Source organism: Macaca thibetana, chromosome 5 (genome assembly GCF_024542745.1).
Source record: "Macaca thibetana thibetana isolate TM-01 chromosome 5, ASM2454274v1, whole genome shotgun sequence".
NCBI classification, from domain to species: domain Eukaryota; kingdom Metazoa; phylum Chordata; class Mammalia; order Primates; family Cercopithecidae; genus Macaca; species Macaca thibetana.
Genome location: NC_065582.1, coordinates 6,308,609 through 6,331,700, shown reverse-complemented (window position 1 = coordinate 6,331,700; position 23,092 = coordinate 6,308,609). Strand labels below are relative to the sequence as shown.

At 37.4% G+C, this 23,092-nt stretch overlaps 1 protein-coding gene across 2 annotated transcripts in view; it reads left to right on the top strand.

Annotated features, from left to right (window-relative positions):
- TRAPPC11 (trafficking protein particle complex subunit 11) overlaps positions 1 to 23,092 on the top strand; it is a 54,435-nt gene that overhangs the window by 18,450 nt on the left and 12,893 nt on the right. For both annotated transcript variants that reach the window (XM_050792545.1, XM_050792544.1), the window contains exons 9-25: positions 1,228 to 1,361; positions 2,006 to 2,153; positions 4,289 to 4,382; positions 5,547 to 5,626; positions 5,717 to 5,795; positions 5,876 to 5,930; positions 6,265 to 6,410; positions 6,660 to 6,721; positions 6,845 to 6,977; positions 8,183 to 8,313; positions 12,955 to 13,110; positions 14,641 to 14,828; positions 15,283 to 15,431; positions 15,611 to 15,732; positions 16,301 to 16,420; positions 19,243 to 19,308; positions 19,419 to 19,575. In XM_050792545.1, coding sequence (XP_050648502.1) covers positions 1,228 to 1,361; positions 2,006 to 2,153; positions 4,289 to 4,382; positions 5,547 to 5,626; positions 5,717 to 5,795; positions 5,876 to 5,930; positions 6,265 to 6,410; positions 6,660 to 6,721; positions 6,845 to 6,977; positions 8,183 to 8,313; positions 12,955 to 13,110; positions 14,641 to 14,828; positions 15,283 to 15,431; positions 15,611 to 15,732; positions 16,301 to 16,420; positions 19,243 to 19,308; positions 19,419 to 19,575 — 2,020 coding nt within the window. The remainder of the gene's footprint in view (positions 1 to 1,227; positions 1,362 to 2,005; positions 2,154 to 4,288; positions 4,383 to 5,546; positions 5,627 to 5,716; positions 5,796 to 5,875; positions 5,931 to 6,264; positions 6,411 to 6,659; positions 6,722 to 6,844; positions 6,978 to 8,182; positions 8,314 to 12,954; positions 13,111 to 14,640; positions 14,829 to 15,282; positions 15,432 to 15,610; positions 15,733 to 16,300; positions 16,421 to 19,242; positions 19,309 to 19,418; positions 19,576 to 23,092) is intronic.

Sequence of the window (23,092 nt, the reverse complement as noted above, 5' to 3'; positions counted from 1 at the left end):
AGATGAGGCTTTACCATGTTGGCCAGGATGGTTTCGATCTCTTGACCTCGTGATCCGCCCATCTCGGCCTCCCAGAGTGCTGGGATTAGAGGCGTGAGCCACCGCGCCCGGCCAGAGGAAACTTTTATACCTACTGTTTGAGCATTTTATTTTGAGATTGGGCATCACAGGAATAGGTGCCCTCAGAAGTCAAGCAACAGCTATTTGGTTTGCTTTTAGTTTTTTCACATTCATATTGAAGATGCCTGACACTGTGTTGGTGATGTATGTCCAAATAGATGCTTTAATTCACGGTTTTTTTCCTGATAGGAAAAGATTAGAAACAACCCAATTATAAGTGATTGGTTATGTAAATTATAACTGTAAACAAAGGAATATTAAAAGCTATTGAGAATAAGGCAGCTCTATGTAGTGATATGGAATGATACCCAAAATATATTGCAAGATGAATAAAGTCACAGATTAGCATATTTAGTGTGATGTTGTTATTTGTATAAAAACAATAGTTTTATAGAAAGGCACACACATACTTATCTGTGTGTAGAATATATCAGGAAGCATATGGCAGAAACTGCCTCTAGAAAGGGAAATTAGATGGCCGAGGGACAGGAATGGATAAGAGACTGACTTTTCATATGTTCCTTTGTACTTAAAAAATAAAAGTGAAAATTGTAACAAGCATATGGAAATACATTTAGGCTTTGTTTCTTTTTTCCTTTTACCCCACGTACGTAAATATTAGTACTATTTTGAAATAGCATACCAGACACAAAATTTTCAAGAATTTCTGTAATACTTGTTTGATATAGAGGTAACTTTGCTTTAATTATGCTACAGAAAATCTTTAGCTTTACGGCAAATCTAAAACTTAAAATCGATCAGTCTTTTCTGTTACCTGTTGGACATCATTTATTTTAGTCCATCTTTGTGTTCTTCATTGGGGATAATTTTAAAATTCTATTCCATATTTTTTAAAAGCTTTTCTAAAGTTTAGAATAAATTATGTACAAATACTGAGTTATTTTCTTTCATTTCTAAAAGGGGTATATAACCTTTGGTTTTAGCATAACCATTCTGATGAGGAAAATTAATTGTATTGCAAAGAGCTTCAGAGAAGGAAATTTCATAGTCTTTTTTTAATGTTATTCTCAAAATAGTTTTTAAATGAATATGCCTTTTGACTTTCTTTTTTTCCCTTTATTTTGGGATCAATTTTACATTTTGCAGATCTGTAGGCTGTGTTTTCAACACAACACCCCATTGGATGCCATTGCTCAGTTCCGGAAACACATCGACTTGTGTAAGAAAAAGATTGGAAGTGCAGAGTTGTCTTTTGAGCATGCTGCATGGATGTCTAAACAGTATGTTTTACATTGTACTTTTAGAATATTTTTAAAAATAATATATAGTATTTGGAGAAATAGCATGGACTCTGGTTCTAAAACTGAACCAGGTTTTTGGTCACTAAGTAGGTTTTTGATGATGTAGCATAAGTATGTTTGTATGTTTCTGGTAATACTGTAGATTGATATTGTATACAGTTCCTTAATGGCAATTATTTAGTTCATGGTACCATCTTTTTCATTCAACATATATTTATTGAGTCTCTACCATGTGTCTAGGTCCTAAGGATATAGCAGTAAACAAAATTCCTGCTGTCTTGGAGCTTACTTTTTGAGAATGAAGTTTAAAAATTGCTAAAATGAAATTGTTCCCAGGAACTTGGGTGTATTTGTTTGAGTAGTAGGAACTATATTGAGATGTAGTTTGATGGTATGTTTATGAAGACTTGTTAGAAGAGATGACTTAAATATAGAACCTATCTGTAACCTATAGTTAGTGTGTATTAATCTTTACAAAGAAATTACAACAAATATTAACTGTTCATCACTAGCACCATTTTAATACAATCTGCTGAGGTTAAGGTTCCCAGAATGAATTACCAGAAATAAGCTTCTTTTTCTTTTCATTCCTTTTTATTTCTTGATTTTTTTTTTTCTTTAAGATTCCAGGCCTTTGGAGATTTATTTGATGAAGCGATTAAGTTAGGGTTAACAGCTATTCAAACTCAGAATCCTGGTTTCTATTACCAGCAGGCAGCATACTATGCCCAGGAGCGGAAACAGCTTGCAAAAAGCCTCTGTAACCACGAAGTAAGTTACTGACTCCGTATTATCTAGCACGTAGAAAAGTTATTCTTCTTTTGAAAGAAGCTAGAACTGATTGGTGTCGATAATTTTTCCAAGTCTTTAAATTTAATGAGTTTTATTTTTTATAGTTTTAGGAATTACACTGATGTTTGGTTTTAGCCCGAGTACTCTATTTTCACCTGTGAATTGAGCAGACATTTTTCTTTGAAGAACTAATTTATTTTTGGCAGTAAGTTAGTGACTATTTAGACAAGAGAAAATTACTTTAAAGTAAAAGCCGCATTTTCATCCTTGTTACACTATAAATCCATTGTTTTGTTTTATGATCACTGCTGTAAGAGTTTAGAAATATGTTTTGACCCACTGGAGGGGATAACTTTTGACTTCTTTCTCTTCCTGGGGTTTCCTGTATGGAGACTCTTTTTTGGAGACGGAGTCTCTCTCTTGTTGCCCAGACTGGAGTGCAGTGGTGCAGTCTCGGCTCACTGCAACCTCCACCTCTCGGGTTCAAGTGATGCTCCTGCCACAGCCTCCTGAGTAGCTGGGATTACAGGTGCCCGCCGCCATGCCGGGCTAATTTTTGTATTTTATTAGAGATGGGATTTCGCCATGTTGGCCAGGCTGGTTTTGAACTTCTGACCTCTGGTGATCCGCCCACCTTGGCCTTCCAAAGTGCTGGAATTACAGATGTGAGCCACCGCGCCCGGCCTCCTGCATGGAGACTCTTTAAGAGTCTGAGGAATAGTGTTAATTGCATAGTTTCTTAAACTTGATGTTTCATTTTGCCTTTTTCTTGGATGATTACGTTTAGATATCAGTTTTCCTATAAACACCTTTAAAATAAGAACGTGGTATACATATTTAATACATTTATTTTTATAGAGTTACATCAATTTATTTTCACTTAAAACCTGCAGTTCTCTGAAGATGAGTGAATATTATCAGTAGTACTATCGTTAAAACTGTTCCAAAAACAAATAGATTGTATGTTAATACTTAATGAATTTTTTCTCTGAAATGATGAGTTAACTGTTTTTACAATGTTATTTGTATGATTTATAATTTTATTGTGTGTATTATATTTCTAAAGTTTGGCATATTCTAATTTGAACACAGTATTTTAAAAAGTGATTAAAACTAGATTTTATAAGAATGTAAGGAACTGGGCATTAATATCATTGGTTAAAATGTAAAATAATATTTCCATCAAATAATAATTTGAGAAGCTTTAAAACTATGCATATCTTTTGACCTAGAATTTAATTTTTGGAGATACTAAGGCAGCTAATAAATTCTGAGATAAGTACCAAAATTTATTTATAAAGTTGTTCTCACAGATTTATTAATTATAAAATAGAAATAAGATGAATGGCTGTAGGGAATTCATTAAAATATGCACTAGCAAGCAGCCATGAAAAATAATGTTTTAGAAGAATATTTAATGCTGAGTTAAATATACAGAATATATTTAAATGAAAGAAGCAGGTTGAAAATTAATCATTAACAAATTTTTGCATGTGAAATCTGGAAGAATGATAACATACTTTCTTAATAGTGGGAGTTGGTAGTAGGTTTATAAGTAATTTAGATTTTCATCCTTTTCCTTTTGAATGTTTTCTACATTTTTCATGTATTACATTTTGGTTTCAGAGGGAAAAGTTAAAAAGAAGAAAAAGCACTGTAAATCTGTCAGTTCTGGTGCCAGAAATATTCCCCCACAATACAGCACTTAATACAGAAGTGATAAAGAGGGGAGATAGTGTCTTATGTGTAAAACTCCTTGTAACATTGTTTTCATTTACACAAACAGCATGTATGCATGTGGAATAAATATAGAGCATAATTTGTAATATATTTTTACTGGTTTATTAGAGCAAAGATTTAAAAAAGTGAAGAAATTACTGTGAAATATTCGTCAGAATCAGATTGATTTTTATAAGACTACCTAAATATTAAATGAAACATTTTTAGCTTAATTTTTGTTAAAATTTATGTTAAAATATTCACAAATTTGATAATTGAATGTATGTTTGTTGGTTGTATTTATGAAAAGTTTTTTGTTCAGTCAAAGATTGGGCAAGAGTTGATTTGCAATGAGTTCCATAAACTATTATTTAGGTTTGTGTTTTAATTTACAGGCTTCTATAATGTATCCCAATCCTGATCCCTTAGAAACACAAACAGGCGTTCTTGACTTTTATGGACAAAGATCATGGCGACAAGGAATACTAAGTAAATAATTTTTCCCTCCATCCTTTCCTGTCAACCTCAAAAGGCAGCAATAGCTATAATAGATTTTCCATTGGCTGCACGTGCATAAGAAATTATGTTGAAGTAAAAATGTGTGCTTTTTAAACATTGTTTTCATTTTTAGAATGCTTTGTATGTATCACTACATCTTAGAGTGACTTTATAATTAAAGTCGTTGATGTGATTAAAACATTTATGTGGGTGTGGTGGCACATGCCTGTAGTCCCATCTACTTGGGAGACTGAGGCGGAAGGATAACAACTGTGAACAGCCACTGCACTCCAGACCGGGCAATATAGTGAGACCTCATCTCAAAAAAAAAAAAAAAAAAAGTACAACATTTGAACATCTTTTGTTTTAAATGACACATGCCACTGCTGTCTTATTTCAATATTTTAATTCCAGTTAACTGTAACAATTGATTTGACTTTTTAAAACAGCATTAACTTGTATTACCCTAAAAACAATTTCTCTGCATTTTTTTTAATGCTTTATACATAATTTAATTCAAGCAATTGAACTAGAACTGTTAAATTACTCAGTAATTGGCTAGGCGAAGTGGCTCATGCCTGTAATCCCAGCGCTTTGGGAGGCCAAGGCGGGAGGATTGCTTGAGGCCAGGAGTTTGAGAGCAGCATGGGCACCATAGTGAGACCCCATCTCTACAAAAAAATACAAAAATTAGCCACACATAGTGGCACGTGCCTGTAGTCCCAGCTACTTGGAAGACTGAGATGGGAGGATCACTTGAGCCTAGGAGGTTGATGCTGCAATGAATTGTGATTGTACCGCTGCACTCCAGCCTGGGCAACAGAGCGAGACCCCGTCTCAAAAAAAGAAAAAAAGGAAATTATTTAATCTCCAGTGAGTGTATCCTCTATAGAGGATGATATTGACATTGCTTTTCAGATCATTGATTCCAGTAGGTAGAAGAACATGGAGCTCAATAATGTTCCCATCAGAACAGAACACGGAAGTTTCCATGTTAATAAAGCTGCCTCTTAGCATGTTTAAGATTCTAGAATGTTGAAGAATCTGAACTGATTATATTAAATAAAGGTTTCAAGGAGTGTACACATACAATATTCATGTGAACATTTATATTAAATGAGCTATCTAGAATGGGTTGTGTCTCATCTTATGCAGGTTTTGATCTTTCTGATCCTGAAAAAGAAAAGGTGGGAGTTCTTGCCATTCAGCTGAAGGAGAGAAATGTTGCTCACTCTGTAAGTTTTGTGTCCAATATAAACTATTTTTTACACTGTTAAAAAAATATATTTGTATTGAAATGTTTTGCACTCTACTTTTTCTACTAGGAAATCATCATAACTCTGCTGAGCAATGCTGTTGCACAGTTCAAGAAGTATAAGTGCCCGCGAATGAAAAGTCACCTAAGTATGTATCCACAAACGCCACCATTGCATGCCACTTTGAATGACTTTAAATTACATACATAAATCTTCTTTCCTTTATAGTGGTTCAGATGGGAGAGGAATATTATTACGCAAAGGATTATACCAAAGCTTTGAAGTGAGTCTTGTTCATGATTTACTTTTACAAGTATTTGGATTATCTGAAGTGAAATTGAAATAGAAATCGGTGTGGAAGGAGTTCGTATTTTCACGTTTATTTCTATTGCTGTTAAACTCCATTTTGTAATGTGTTTTCAAGTGCCATTGATGGCACAATCTTTTTCAGCACTTTAAGAAATCTCACGTTTAGCTAAATATGGGAATAGCTGTTCAACCATCTCAGTAAGATTTTTCTAAACTTACGTAAAATGAGGAAAGTACTTTTTTCTCCATGAACTCTTCAAACCCTTTCTTGTGAAGCCGGTTCAGTATTACGTTTTGTCTTCTTTGAGGTTGTTGGATTATGTGATGTGTGATTATCGGAGTGAAGGGTGGTGGACTCTGCTCACGTCTATATTAACTACAGCTCTGAAGTGCTCCTACCTCATGGCCCAATTAAAGGATTACATTACTTACTCCCTAGAACTCCTTGGCAGAGGTAACCTCATGTTTTTTGAGTAAAATTCTTGATATATAAAATTATTTAGCTTAAAAAACTTTAAGCTTTTTAAAATTTAAAGAATAATTCGGTTCCAGAGAATTAGTATACTTTTACTATGTGCAAATCACTGTGCTTGGTCATCTTAAAGAGGTATTTATTGTTATATAAAGTTTTTTAAACAATAAATGGGGGTAGTAGACTTAATTATAAGTACTTACAATGTTTTTCCTTCATTCTTCATACTAGCTTCAACTCTGAAAGATGACCAAAAGTCTCGCATAGAAAAGAACCTCATAAATGTTTTAATGGTAGGTTGGAATTGTTTATATAGAGTGTGGTATTAGGAATATGTATACCTATATCTATATCAACTAATGCAAGTCGTGGTTTTTTTCCAACTAGTTGAATGAATGTTAACTCTGTTGATGCAGAATGAAAGTCCTGATCCAGAACCCGACTGTGACATCTTCGCTGTGAAAACTGCTCAGAAGCTGTGGGCAGACCGAATTTCTCTGGCTGGCAGCAATATTTTCACAATAGGAGTACAGGACTTTGTGCCATTTGGTGGGTAGCTAACATCTGCAGTATGATGTCAGAGAAATTGTCTTTTTCTACAAAATGAATAGATGCAGAATAATAAACATAAAAGTCAAGAAAGAATTTTCAAAGTATAATCATGTTACAGATAAACTGATTTTTGTGTGTGTATCCCCTCAGTGACTTATAAAGATAGTTAGGATCTTAAATACTTGATTTATGTTTTAAGATATACTTTTCTCATTTGTAGTTCAGGTGTTATTGGAAACACTTGATACTTATTTAAAAGGTTTTGCTTTACTGTCTAGGTAGGTATTTTGAAATAATAAATTATTTTCTTTTTCGTTTAAAATCTTGTCATCTACATTTCAAGAGTAACTGTATTTTTAAAATTAAAGATGGTTTTGAAGCTATATTTATTTAAATTTTATTTTATATTATTTATGTATTTATTTTATTTTTCTTTTTTGAGACAGGGTCTCACTCTGCTGCCCAGGCTGGAGTGCAGTGACATGATGTCAGCTCACTGCAACCTCTGCCTCCCAGGTTCAAGCGATTCTCCTGCCTCAGCCTCCTGACTAGCTGGGATTACTTACAGGCGTGCACTACCGTGCCCAGCTAATTTTTGTATTTTTAGCAGAGTTGGGGTTTCACCGTGTTGGCCAGGCTGGTCTTGAACTTCTGACCTTGGGTGATCTGCCCACCGGAGCCTCCCAAAGTGCTGGGATTACAGGCATGAGCCACCACACCTGGCCTATTTATTATTCTTTTTGAGATAGAGTCTCGCTCTGTCGCCCAGGCTGGAGGGCAGTGGTGTGACCTTGGTTTACCGCAACCTCTACCTCCTGGGTTCAAGTGATTCTCCTGCCTCAGCCTCCCTAGTAGTTGGGATTATAGGTGTACACTACCATGCCTGGCTAATTTTTATATTTTTAGTAGAGGCAAGGTTTCACCATGTTGGCCAGGCTGCTCTCAAACTCCTGACCTCAAGAGATCCGCCTGCCTTGGCCTCCCAAAGTGCTGGGATTACAGGCGTGAGCCACTGCGCTCAGCCTAAATTTTATTTTTATAATAAAAAGAGCTCATTTGTCTCTTGAAATGCCTTAAGTGCGGAAGTCAGGAAGAATGGTCAGTGCAGATGTATCTTTCTGAAGAATGAATTTGGTTGACAGGATGTTGTGGCTCATGGGTGTCTGCTTGTGCATAACGCAGCCCTTGTGTTTTATTTCTAGTACAATGCAAAGCCAAGTTTCATGCCCCAAGTTTTCATGTTGATGTTCCCGTTGAGTTTGATATTTATCTGAAGGCTGATTGTCCACATCCCATTAGGTTTTCCAAGCTCTGTGTCAGCTTTAATAACCAGGTAATGGTGCCGTTTCATGTGTTTTTACCACATTTACCTTATTGTAGCTTGTGTTAAATAAAATGAGCTTAGTGAATTTTATGTCTTAATGGTTTCATAGTAACAAATGAACTTTGGTAAGGTTTATTTAAAAATATATTTCTAGGGCCGGGCATGGTGGCTCATGCCTGTAATCCCAGCACTTTGGGAGGCCGAGGTGGGCAGATCACAAGGTCAAGAGATCAAGACCATCCTGGCCAACATGGTGAAACCCCATCTCTACTAAAAATACAAAAAAATTTCCTGGGCGTGGTGGCACGTGCCTCTAGTCCCAGCTACTCGGGAGGCTGAGGCAGGAGAATCACTTGAACTCGGGAGGCGGAGGTTGCAGTGAGCTGAGATTGTGCCACTGCACTCCCGCCTGGGCTACAGAGCGAGACTCTGTCTCAAAAAAAAATAATTTTATATGTATGTATATATATATATACACACACACACATTTATATTTCTAAACTTCTAGCAATTCAAGTTTACATTTTGCTTACTCCAATTTTTGTTTTCATTCTATGTTTATGAAGTCTAAGAATTCTCTGTGTTTGTGTGTATATATATGTACCCACACAGTGTATATATATATACTTTTTAATTTTGTCTTTTTTGAAACGGGGTCTCGCTCTGTTGCCCAGGCTAGAGTGTATTGATACAATCATAGCTCACTGTAGCCTCAACTTGGACTCAAGAGATCTTCCCACCTCAGCCCCCTAAGTAGCTGGAACTACAGGCACCTGCCCCATGTCTGGCTAATTTTTGTATTTTTTGTAGAGACAGGGTTTCGCCCTGTTGCCCAGGCTGGTCTCAAACTCCTGGGCTCCAGTGATCCACCGACTTCAGCCTCCCAAAGTGTTAGGATTGCAGGTGTGAGGCACCACATCTGGCCTTATATTTTTTTATAATGTATACTTGAATTCCAAATAAGATATGTTCAGAATGAACAAAATTTAAAAAATAATTTGGTTTATATTCTACTTCAGCATTATTAGTTAATGTTACTAGTTTATGGTTATGAAACTAATTTATGTTTGACATTTAAAAAATTGAAATGGACTAGATGGATATAATGTGAAAAGTAAATGTCTTCTTTCCACTCCATTCTCCCACACACCCTCTATGTTAACTTCTTGAATAACCTAGACATTTTCTGGGCACGAATATATAAGCAACTTTTTTTCTTGCAGAATTGGGATCGTATCATATTTCCTGCATTTGAATATATTTGAAGCATTATATAGTATATTGTCAAGTACTTCATTACAACTGTGTTATAAACTCACTTAGTAGATAATCATCTTTTGATTACCCAGAAAGTGTAGTGAATCTTTCACCAACAAGCATTTATTGAGAGTTAGATATTCTTAACATGCTGAATCTGAGTATAGCATATGTCGACCTCATTAAAATGTAGGCATTCTGGGGACAAGGGCCAGGACAGAATCAAAGATTGTCCAAGTAGGTAATGAAGACTAAATTACGTTTTGTAGGCTGGAAAGAAGTACAGCTGTAGCGGGGATGCCACAGAAAACGGAGGGAGTTCCAAGAATGAAGGTGAAATTACAATAGGTCCAGAAGATGGGAGGGGAGAACATGTTTGGCAATGAGAAAATGCTGCATGGAAACAGAAGTGCACCATCTGTGTTTCTGGGAAAGTGAAGCCTCACTAGATGAGAGGGTTTATAATGCTGGGTAGTGGGAAGTAAGGCCAGGTGGCTTAAAGGAGCCTTGAAGAGTTAAGCGGGGATAGGCTAGCAAATAGATGTCTGTCAAGATTTATTTATTCTTTTATCTGTGTTTTATTTATTGGATGGTGATAAAGAAACGATGTTATCTGTTTTATTAGAACTTGATTTATAAGAAATGAGAAATATCTCTGTAATATAAATGATTAGATGAAGCTGGGTCACCTGAAGATCAGTATGTTTTATTCAACTTCAGACCCTTACCCAGGGTTTTCCTCTAATCAGTTTGAGAATTTTATTTTGTTGTGTGTGTGTGCGTGTGTGTGTGGTTTTTTGTTTTTTGTTTTTTTGAGACCAGGTCGCACTCTATCTCCCAGGCAGAGTGTAGTGGCTCCATCTTGACTTACTGCAGCCTTACTCTCCCAGGCTCAAGTGATCCTCCCACCCCAGCCTCCTCTGAGGACCTGGGACTACAGGCACATGCCACCTTGTGCAGCTAATTTTTGTGTTTTTTTTTTTAATAGAGATGGGGGTGTTGCTCTTTTGCCCAGGCTGGTCTCGAACTCCTGGGCTCAAGGAGCCCACCCACTTCAGCCTCCCAAAGTGCTGGGATTATAAGTGTGAGCCATCATGCCTGGCCCAGTTTCAGAATTTTAAATCAAGAGCATGAAATTTATTCTTAAAGTTTTAAGAAACTTTAGTAGCAAAATAGAAACAATATCATGGAAGCCAAATAGAGGCTCTTTATATTAATCCACGTACAAAAGTACAAGTGTTGGAATTAAGATGCTGGTGTTGGGAATGGAGATTTAGGGATACAAGAGGCATTTAAAAATAGATAAATCTGCATTGCCGAGTACATATAGTGGCTGAAAAGTGGGGATAGCATGAATGAAGGACAGAAGCTCTTATACATGCCCTTTCCTCTGCTTGAACTGGTTTGCCCTCCTCTCCGACTAGTTCATTCCTCCTTGCCTTTTCTCACTTAAAAGCATCACTTCTTCAAGGAGGCCTTCCCTGACTTACATGACTGAGTCACTTAGCCAGGCTCTCATAGCCTTAGTGGTACTAATCACACTGGTTTCACCGTTGTCTGTGTGATTATTTGGTAAATTATCTGTTTTCCTCACTAGAATCTAAGCTCCGCAAGGGAAGAATGGCAGGGTTTTTTGTGTGTGTGTTCGTTTGTTTTGTTCATTATGAAATTAGAGGGTCAAAACAAGGACTCTTTTTTTTTTTTTTTTTTTTAAAGATACTCTGTTGCACAAGCTGGAGTGTAGTGATGTGATCATAGCTCATCTCAGCCTCAAACTCCTGGGCTCAAGTGAAGTATGGGGACTCTTATTTTACTTTTCCCTTAATAGCCTACTATTTCATTTCTTTTCTTTCCTTTTTTTTTTTTTTAACAAAAAACATAAACTACTACAATTAAAAGCTAATAAAAACTCTAAAATGGAATGTAAAGCAATTAGTTTTAAAGTTTAGATTATATTCTGAATATATCTTATTTGAAATTCAAAATACAGGCCAGGCGCAGTGGCTTACGCCTATAATGCCAGCACTTTGGGAGGCCAAGGTGGGCGGATCACTGGAAGTCAGGAGTTTGAGACCAGCCTGGCCAACATGGTGAAACTCCATCTCTACTAAAAGTATAAAAATTAGCTGGACTTGTTGGTGGGTGCCTGTAGTCTCAGCTACTTGGGAGGCTGAGGCATGAGAATTGCTTGAACCTGGAAGTCAGAGGTTGTAATGAGCTGAAATTGTGCCATTGCATTTCTAGCCTGGGCGATGGAGTGAGATTCTGTCTTAAAAGAAAAGAAATTCACAATATAAACCATAAGACAAAAAGTAGAGTAGGTTTTATAAGCATGGAATAGAAATGAAAATTAGTGGGAAAGTATAAAACTTGAACTGTGTAAGAGTTTCTATGAAGGTAATTTATATGCTGGGATTGAAGATGGCTCTTTGAAAGGTCTTGATATTTATTGAACAGGTGAGAATGGTGATTCCATAGATGGAAACATGAAAGGTGTCTTCCTTTACTCATCTGTGAGGATTGTTCTCTTCTGGGAAGGCAGATGCACTTTCACTTTGGGACATGCTGAGTTTCAGGTGGTAGTGGACATGTCCTCTAGACAGTTGTGGATATAAGCTTGTAATTAAGGAAATAAGACAGAATAGGACAAATGTATGTGAGAGATACTAGCAACAATGGTGTGGTGTATGTGGAAACAAATACATTTTCCAATGAAGTGAACGTAGAGAGAAATGAAGACGTGAAAGAAAGCAAAGGAATGGGGCTGGGCTTGGTGGCTTACGCCTGTAATCCCAACACTTTTGGAGGCTGAGGCAGGAGGATCACTTGAGCCCAGGAAGTTTGAAACCAGCCTTGGCAACATAGTGAGACCCCGTCTCTACAAAAAATAGAAAAATTAATCGAGTGTGATGGTACATGCCCATGGTCCCACCTACTTTGGAGACTGAGGTGGGACTATCCCTTGGGTCCAAAAGGTTGAGGCTGCAGCGAGCCGAGATCGTGCCACTGCACTCCAGGTGGGAAAAACAGGAAGTAACTAAGCGGTACGAGAAACCCTAAAGATTATAGCATCACAGAAGCCAAGTAAAAAAAGACTCTTCAAGAAAAGGAGGTGATAAGCAGTAGTGTCCAGCACAACAAAGAACAAACTGTTTCTCTGGGAGAGTGGTATCTAAATATTTTCAAAAAGCAGTTCATGTGTAGTGAATTGTTTTATTATGGCAGTAGTGAGTGGATAAGTGCCTCTATTTGGCATAAAAATACTTCCTGTTATTAGTAACCCTTCATAATGCTTCAGTGTTTGTGGAGTTAAAACCAAATGAGCTCCAAAGCACTTGGCATTTAGTGTTGGCAGACATCTGACATCTGATGACCTCTCTTCACCTCTTTCAGGAATACAACCAGTTCTGTGTAATAGAAGAAGCATCCAAAGCAAACGAAGTTTTAGAAAATCCGACTCAAGGAAAGATGTGCCTAGTTCCTGGTAAAACAAGAAAACTGTTATTTAAGTTTGTTGCGAAAACTGAAGATGTGGGAAAGAAAATTGAGGTTAGTTATGAAATTTGTTTATTTTTAATATTTTTTAATATAAATATTTTTAATAATAAAAGCATGTTTATATCAGAATATTTTAAATAATACAAAAGCTTATTAAGTAAAAAATGAAAATCTTCTACCTGGACTTCCTAAAGAAAACCATTCATAATAGTTTGGGAGGTTTCCTTCCAGACATTTTTCTGTGAACTATTTGTGGTATAAATTTTTTTTCAATTAAAAAATTGAGAATACATGTAATAAACTATAGCTGGCTTTTATCACTTGATAGTGTATATTAGATATTATTTCTTGTTAGTACATAAACCAATATTGTTTTTTAATGACTACATAATCAGTTAAAGAGTTTTAAACAATGTATATTGTGTAATATAGCAAATATATTTTTTATGTTATTCAGACTGAGTATCTTTTGATGTTTAAACATTACTGAGTACATATTCTTAAAGAAAAATGAGCATATATATTTTAAAGATTGATATAGTATAGATAATTGAAATGCCTTTTAGAAATATAGGATCTAGGTAATATCTTTATTGAGCATAAACTCTGGAGCCAAACTGTATGGGTTTAAATTGCAGCTCTCTAGCTTACTAGCTTGTGGCCCTGGGCAGTTACTTAGCTTCTTTGTGTCTTCTCAGTGTATTCATCTGTAAAATGGGGATCTTAAGAGTACTAATCTCTTAGGATTTCGTGAGGATTAAATCAGCTAGTTAATGTAACTTGCTTGGAATAGTGATTAGCACACAGTAAGCACTCATTAAGTGCTTGTTTTTCATGACTTGAATGGGAATGGTTAGTTAGCTAATCTAAACTTGGTATCATTGCTAAGATAAATGGTTTATAAAGTTGTACTACCAATGTTCCCATAACAGTTTCTGTGAACATGTTGATTTTATTATTCACCAGTATCCAGAATTGTTTGCTTATTTGTTAAAAAAAAAAAAAAAAAATTCATGATTTTGACTAAATGCCCTAATTGCATATTTGATTTTTTCATGCCTAAGGAAACTTACCAGACATAAATTATAATGAGTAAGCCTATTTTGAGTCCTTTGGTTAATGGTTTTAGTTGAATAGAACATGTATTCAATTAATAAAGCATTTTATTGCTAATACTATAAATATTTTCAGGAAAAATATTTGTGGAATCAGAAATTAGGTTATAATGTATCCATAGCCATCACAATATTTATTTCATTCAGCAGCCCCTAATTGAGCATTCGTTACATCAAGGACTATGCCAGATGCTAAAATCTTAACACTACTGTACAATCAGCCTCTCAATAGAAAGTCAGGTTATTGTCTCTGTTTTAAAGGTGAAACCTGTTTAAAGTTGGAACCCAAAGCGCAGTTAGCCTCTGTCCCAGCCCGAGTAAGACCTTAATAGCAGGTGTTCTGACTTCTGTCACACTGGGGGTCTCTAGATGAACTCCATGGTCTAGCAGTGGACGATGTAATTTTGGTGAGGGGATGGTGACAAGCACATACGAGATGGCATTTCTGACACCTTTTCTTTTTTAGATTACTTCAGTGGATCTTGCTCTGGGCAATGAGACGGGAAGATGTGTGGTTTTAAATTGGCAGGGAGGAGGAGGAGATGCTGCTTCCTCCCAAGAAGCCTTACAGGCAGCTCGGTCTTTCAAAAGGCGACCTAAGCTACCTGACAATGAAGTTCACTGGGACAGCATTATAATTCAGGCAAGCACGATGTGAGTCTGCTTTGCTAAGCTGGTATTAAAGGTCACCCTCTTATTTCTTTACCTATTTTTTTTTTTTTTTTTTGGAGACAGAGTCTCTCTCTTGCCCAGGCTGGGGTGCAGTGGTGTGATCATGACTCACTATACCCTTGACCACCTGAGCTCAAACGATCCTCCCACCGCAGGTGCCACCCTTGCCTTCCCCAGTAGTTGGGACTACAGCCAGGTGCCACCATGCCTGACTAATTTTTGTATTTTTTCTGGAGATCAGGGTCTTACTATGCTGCCCAGGCTTGTTTCAAACCCCTGGGCTCAGACGATCCTCCTGCCTCAGCCTCCCAAACTGCTGGGATTACAGGCCTGAGCCTCCACACCCAGCCTCTCATTTCTTTTAAATACTTTATTTAAATAATTTATTTGCTTTTTTTTTTTTAATCAGTTACTTAGCTAAGGTTTCTTTTCAAAGGATCATTTCCAGAGTTCCAAACATTTCTGTCCATCTGAGACATGAGCCCCCTGCTCTGACTAATGAAATGTATTGTTTGGTGGTGACTGTTCAATCCCATGAAAAGACCCAAATCAGAGATGTGAAGCTCACCGCTGGCTTAAAACCAGGTACGCATCCCTTTTTGTAAGTTTGATCAGTATTAATCCAACATTAAATAAGCATCAGTGATGTCAACTCTAGGACTTTTGTTTAAAAGAAGGTATGGCATAGTGCTCTTCACACAGTATTGATTATTGGGATAATGTTTGAATTCTTTGTTTTGAAGAACCAATATTAACTCTTTTAGGACAGGATGCCAATTTAACTCAGAAAACTCACGTGACTCTTCATGGAACAGAACTGTGCGATGAATCCTACCCAGCTTTACTCACTGACATTCCTGTTGGAGACTTACATCCAGGGGAACAGGTAAACTTGGTCAACTGGGATTGAAGAGGAAATCGATTAGTTTGTAGTTTTAAATATACAGTGAGTTTTTAACAGTTTAGAGCATTTTAACAGCATATTCTCGGACTGAAAAAGTGATTTAACTAATGAACATTTCATACACATTTTACACATTTAAGTATGTAAAATGTCTTAAGCAGTTTTTCTGCAAGGGAATTTAGAAAACATGCTTACCATGAATTAGTTGGCTAATAAAATAACCATTGTTTGTAACTTTAGTGCAGTAACTTCTCAGTCAACTTCTGCTTCCAAACTAGATACAAAACTGTTTTGGAAGTTGAGAGTAATAATCTCTAAAAGATGCAGCAGTAATGATCCCACCCTCATGCTCTGGCCAGAGTATAATCAGAGGGCTCTTCTACAATGGCGGCTTTGGTCAGTTACATTGTAACGTTCTGTAAAAGTGATAAGGAATTTAGCCAGTTGGTATAGATAAGCTCTAGAAGGTGGGAACACGATCCTAGAATATATATCAAGAGGAAATATCTGTAAAATGAAATATTAAATTACAACATTTATTTTGTTACAGCTGGAAAAAATGTTGTATGTTCGCTGTGGAACAGTGGGTTCGAGAATGTTTCTTGTATATGTTTCTTATCTGATTAATATAACCGCTGAAGAAAAAGAAATTGTTTGCAAGTGCCACAAGGTATTTTTTTTATAACTACTTTATGAAGCGTCGTATGTGGAGTAGTTCCATTCTGTGTTATTTTAGTGTACCTATGAAATAAGCAGCTTGGCTGCTTATAGTCTGTTATAAATTTTAAACTTTTTAAAAAATCACTTATATTGAGTTTTGTTGAGGCTGGCATTCACTGCTCAAACATTAAACAGAAAATTGGCTTATATGGCTTTTTTTTTTTTTTTTTTTTTTTTTTTTTGAGACGGAGTTTTGCCCTTGTTGCCCAGGCTGGAGTGCAATGGCACGATCTCGGCTCACTGCGACTTCCACCACCCGGGTTCAAGCAATTCTCCTGCCTCAGCCTCCCGCGTAGCTGGGATTACAGGAATGCAGCACCACGTCCAGCTAATTTTTTGGATTTTTAGTAGAGACGGGGTTTCTCCCTGTTGGTCAGGCTGGTCTTGAACTCGCAACCTCAGCTGATCTGCCCACCTTGGCCTCCCAAAGTGCTGGGATTACAGGCGTGAGCCACTGTGCCTGGCCTATATGGCTTTTCATATAGAAGATCAACAGATTTGAGATCTCAAGCAAATCACACATGAGATAAAATCTGTAAGTTGACTTATATATAGAAGGTTCTGGAGAAAAGGAGGTCTCCCTTTGAAAAAAAATTTTCTGTTATTAAAAAATACTGGTAAAAATTGTTTTTGGTAAGTGCACATAAAAGTGAAAATACGAACGATCACAGTTACAGTTCACAACTCGAAGGCAACTGCTAACTCTTTGTATTTCTTTTTGGTCTCTTTTCTATTTCTAGAGATTTTAAACAGGCCATGTTTCTAAATAGATTTAACTGTGCTGTATATAATGTTTATGTTCTCTTTTGTTAATAGAACATTATGATACTTAGTATCTTCTTGGTCCTGACAGTGATGTTGTCTTAGTTTTCTCTTAGGAATTGGGTCCTCAACCCAGCAGAGCAGAAGGCCTAGCAATGTGGGGATTTGTAGTTTTGTTACTGCACAGAGTCTGGGCTGTGGGCTATTTACAAGTCTTTAGGAAAGAAAACCATCTCAAAATTGTTAGTATTTTCCAAGTGGGAGAGAAGAAGGCATGTAATGTACTGTTGAAAATTTCTCATAGCCTGGTATAATACATAGAGTCCTATGTGGTAACTCAGGAGATAAGGGTGCCAATCTCAGCACATTATATCTATTGTCTCATCTGGTTTTTCTAACAACCCCGAGGATTATGAAACTGGGACTGAAAGAGACTGCATGAGTTGAGCATCCCAAATCTGAAAATTCAAAATCCAAAACTTTCTGGATTTTCAGATTTTCCAAAATCGGAAACTTTCTGAGAGCCAGCATGACACTCAAAGGAAATGCCCCCGGGAGCGTTTTGGATTTGGAATGCTCAGCCAGTGAGTATAATCCAAATACTCCAAAATCCAGAAAATCGGAGACACTTCTGGCCCCAAGCATTTCAGATAACCTGTATAACTTTCCCAAGGTCACATCATTAGGTTCAGGGTCTCAGAGCTAGTAAGTATGTATTGAGCCAGGATTAGAATTCGGCTCTGTCTGGCATTACAGCCTGAGCTTTTAACCAGTATGACCTTTTTTAAAGGTTTCTTACCAGGAGGTTGTGTTATTTGATTTGAAAGATGAAATAACCCGATTTTATTTTCTTTTTTCTTTTTTTTTAATTTTGACATGGGGTCTCACTGTGTTGCCCAGCTTGGAGTGTGGTGGCATGATCTTGGCTCACTGCAAACTCCACCTCTTGGGTTCAAGCCATCCTCCCATCTCAGCCTCCTGAGTAACTGGTACTATGGGTGTGCACCACCACACTCAGCAAATTTTTTGTATTTTTGGTAGAGACAGGGTTGTGCCATGTTACTCAGGCTGGTCTCAAACTCCTGATCTCAAGCAATGTGCCCACCTCAGCCTCCCAAAGTGCTGGGGTTACAGGTGTGAGCCACCATGCCCATCCCTCATTGTTTTTCTAACAGACTCTTTTAGAAAGGAGATGTAGCATGTTGGTTAAGAGTGTAGGCTCCATGACCAGTTTCAGTTCTGCTTCTGTGCCTTTGTTACCTTCCGGCTATGTGACCTCATCTTAAAGTGGCAATCATAATAGCACTTGTTTCCTTCTGTGATTATGAACATTATATAATACATGTATAGTGATGATAGCAGTGTCTGTCACATTACATTATTATTATCTTATTAGTCATTTTGAGTTGAGGTGTAGTAAGAACTTAGACAAAAGGAAGACACTAGCTTTTTGGAACATCTGATTCCTCCTCTGTAAAATGGTGACGATGCCTGCCCTGCCTACTTCATTAGATCCAGAGATAAATAATGTGTAAGAAAACACTTTAACCGGGTGCTGTGGTTCACTCCTTTAATACCAGCACTTTGGGGTTCTGAGGCAAGAGGATCCCTTGAGGTCAGGAGTTCAAGACTAGTCTGAGCAACATAGCAAGACCCCATCTCTAAACAAATAAAATATGGTAGCCGGGCATGGTGGTGTGCGCCTGTAGTCCCAGCTACTCAAGAGGATCACTTGAGCCCACGTGTTCGAGGCTGCAGTGATCTGTGATGGTGCCACTGTATTCCATCCTGGTTGCCAGAGTGAGACCCTGTCTCAAAAAAAAAAAAAAAAAAATAGTACTCAGTTCTTTCGACACAAATGTTTACAAATGTTATCTAAAAGAAAGGCCTTTACTTCTTAGTATGTATAATTTGGGATTATTATTGATCAGTGATAGATTGTGTTTTTTAAAACTTTATACAAAAAGATTTAGAAAATCCATTGAATGTGCCCTTTACATTTTCTTGCAGGATGAAACTGTAACAATCGAAACAGTCTTTCCATTTGATGTTGCGGTTAAATTTGTTTCTACCAAGGTATGTTTCTGTGAGGCAAACTGGAAATCATTTAGGTTATAGAAATGGACTGAAATGATAAAATGGATTAATGTAATTCCTGACAGACCTTTTATCTTCATTTGTGACAGTTTGAGCACCTGGAAAGGGTTTATGCTGACATCCCCTTTCTGTTGATGACGGACCTCTTAAGTGCCTCACCCTGGGCCCTCACTGTTGTGTCCAGTGAGCTCCAGCTTGCTCCATCCATGACCACAGTGGACCAGCTAGAGTCTCAGGTGGACAATGGTGAGTCTGGTTCATTCCCGCTTAAAAGAGCAGGAGAATTGTGTCCGTGCGTGTGTGTGTGTGTGTGTGTGTGTGTGTGTGTGTGTGTGTACTTTTGCAATGGAAGAGTTAATTAACTTTTTCTAAGTGAGGGAACTTGAGACCTGCACTCGTGAAAGCAAATGCATATGAAATTAGGGTGGAATTAGTGTCATTTATAATACCATTTGCTTGAGTATACCTGATTTTAAAAGGTCAGATTTTTTTCCTACTCTATGGAAGTTATACTTTGAAAATGCACTTCACCAAAAGAATTCTTTTTTCATTTTTGAATTTTTAAAATTTTTTTTCTCATTGACTCTCAATGTTTACTGTTTTTCATAACTTGAAATGAGAAAAGGTATTTATTGAAGAAACTTTGGAAAATATAGAAAAGAAGGAGATAAATGTTCTGAGTCACCCAAGTAAAACAATTTGTAAGACTGATTGAAACCCAGGACACCACCTTTCTGGTTTCAAAAAGTACTAATAATACATTTTGCTTTCACAATGTCTTCATGAGTTTTTTTCCATCTCTCCTTGAAACTTGGTTTTCGCTTGTGTGTTTGGAAATCATTGTCTCTGTCCTACTTTGTTTTTCTGTCTCCTTCCCTTTTTCCTTACTGTGCTAATTGGGAGTAATGAGCTTTAGGGTCAGACTGAACTGGATTCAGTTCTCAGCCCTACCACTTGCTCTTTTGAAAGGAACTTGGATGGTTCCTTTCATCACTTCTTAGAGTCAAAGAGGATGATGTATGTGAAATAACTAAGTAATATATATGAGAAAATATGAAATATCTTAAGTCAGTGCTCATTTTCTAACAGCTCAACAGAAGCTGGTTATTTGTCCATTCTTGCTGATTCCTTTTCTTTCAGCGTTGGTCATTTCCAGTATCCTGACGTTGGTTCTCTTGTTCTTTGTCTGCAAGTCTTCAGCTGCCACACGACCTTAGGCTGCCTGCATTCCCTCGTCCGGTTGGAGGGGTTGTTATACGTACACTTGATCCAAGCTGGAAACTGCAGGAAAAACTACACTCCTTCACACACACATCCATCCTTCACACCCACATCCATACATTTTTTCAATCCAGCTTTTCATCTCCGTTCTCAGTGCCATCCTCACCATTTCTCTCACCTCGTCTATAGAAGTAGGTCCTTAACCATTTTCTTCCTTGGCAGTCATTCTCTTCTGTAGCCTGCCTTTCATATTGCCACTAGAGTTTGTGACACACTGGACCTCACCTGGTCAGGCTCTGGCTGACCTTCCCAGCTGCCTCTACCCGAGGCTGTCTATTGCCCTTTGTTCTCTCCCAGTTTTCAACCAAGACAAACTTAGGGCATTTGTCAAACATTGCCCCCAGCTACTTTTGGACATATATTTGGAACTTTTGTCTAAAACCTTCATCTTTTTCAAGCTGTTGAACTCTGGCTTGAATCTGAGAGATTCATGAGCTCTTCAGGGCTCATGTAAACTTGAACTTCTTATTCCTCCCAAGCAGGGCTAAGTACTCTTCCTTCTTTACTCCCATGGTGTTTTGTACATACCTACGTTGTAACACTTACATTATATTGCAATTACTTATTTGTACATATGTCTCCCTTACTAGACTGTGTGTTCCCTTAGAACCTGAGCTGTGTCTTATTCATCTTCATATTGCCAGCATCGTAGTACTTAGCTAATAAGTGTTTACTAAATCTCTGGCTTGAACTTCCAGTATATTAGTTTCTTACTGCTGCTCTAACAAATGACCACAAAGTTAGTGGCTTAAAATGACACAGATTCAACTATATTAATGTTCTACAGGTTAGAAGTCCAAAAAACAAGGTGTCAGCCTGGTTGCATTCCTTCTGGAGGCTCTCAGGGAAAATCTGTTTCTTTGCCTTCTCCAGCTTCTAGAGGCCACCTGCACTCCTCGGCGTGTGGCTCCTTCCCCTGTCTTCAAAAGTAGCAGTGTAGCACTTCTTTCTCACAAATTGACCCTAATGTTAATTGTTCATAAACATCGTGATCATTTTGTTTAACTTCTTAGAATTAAAGAGAACTTTGGTAGAGTTTAATATGAATGGCCCAGGTTTTTTAAAAGGTGATCTCTAGAGGCTCAAATTGATGTGTATTTTATTTCCTGGGCTATAATATCATTTCCAAATCTTTAACATTGTTTAAAAATAATTAAAGCAAAGGTTGATCCAGCTTTTTTCCCTTTCACTGCTGTTATCTGTCCACAGTCAGAACTCCATTCATCTGTCACAACCTTCTTCATTAGAAAACCATACAAATAACCTAATGTTTAGAAACTTTGTTGTTGTTATTACTTCGGAGTTTCACTCACAGATTGCTAAAATTGCCGTTAAATGAGTACTATTGCCTGCTTGCGTTTAAAGGTGAGACATTGCAGGCTCTGAAGAGCTGAAAGGTGGAGAAGACTTGGTTTGAATGTGTGCTTATCTTGTCATCAGGGAATTTACTATAAAATTGGCAGGAGGAAAGCATTCTTGCACAGAGGTGAATAGCCATGTGAGGCAGTATTGAGGTGGTATGAGTGCTATTAGTAATACAGGCTGAGCATCTCTTACCCGAAATTCTTGGTAGCAAAAGTGTTTCAGATTTTGGATTTTTCAGATTTTGGAATATTTGCATTATACTTAGTGGGTGAACATCCCTAATCTAAAAATCTGAAATCTGAAATGCTTTAAAGAACATTTCCTCTTTTAAAAAAAAATTTTTATTTTCATTTTGGACCCAGGGTCTCACTCTGTCGCCTGGGCTGGAGTGCAGTGCCAGGATCATGGCTCATTGTAGCCTTGGACTCCTGGGCTCAAGCTATTCTCCCACCTCAGCCTCCCAAGTAGCTGGGACCACAGGTGCACACCACCACACCTGGCTACTTTTAAAATTATTTACAGGGACGAGGGCTCCCTGTGTTGCCCAGGCTGGTCTCAAACTCCCGGAGCTCAAGCAGTCCTCCTGCCTTGGCCCCCCAAGTGAGATTACAGGAGTGAGTCACCACACCTGGATGCATTTCCTTTTGGAATAACCTTTGCGTGTCATGTTGGCACTCAAAACATGTCAGATTTTGAAGCATTTTGGTTTCAGATTTTTAGATTAGGGATGGTCAACCTGTATGTATTTACTCAGAGAAAGCCACAATTTTCTGGAATGATATTTTGAGTACTTTAAGAGTAACTGAAATTTTCTATTTTCTTTTTCTCTACCCCAAAGTGTTTACTTTGGAGGCATGAAATAATCTGGAAAAAGAAAAACAATCACCATAAAATATTGATTCTGTCTCAAAGCTTTTCGCATTTATTAGTTTCCTTAGGACTTTCTCGCAGATACACAGCTGCCTAATTGGATTTTATTGTGATGGAATATTGATACATTAGCAAAAACAGTGGACTTTGTGACCTTGAAAAAGTCATTTAACATCTCTGAGCCCTACTTTCTAAGTCTCTACAAATAACATATAGTGGGTGAGATGTTCTTTGTTCTATTACTTGG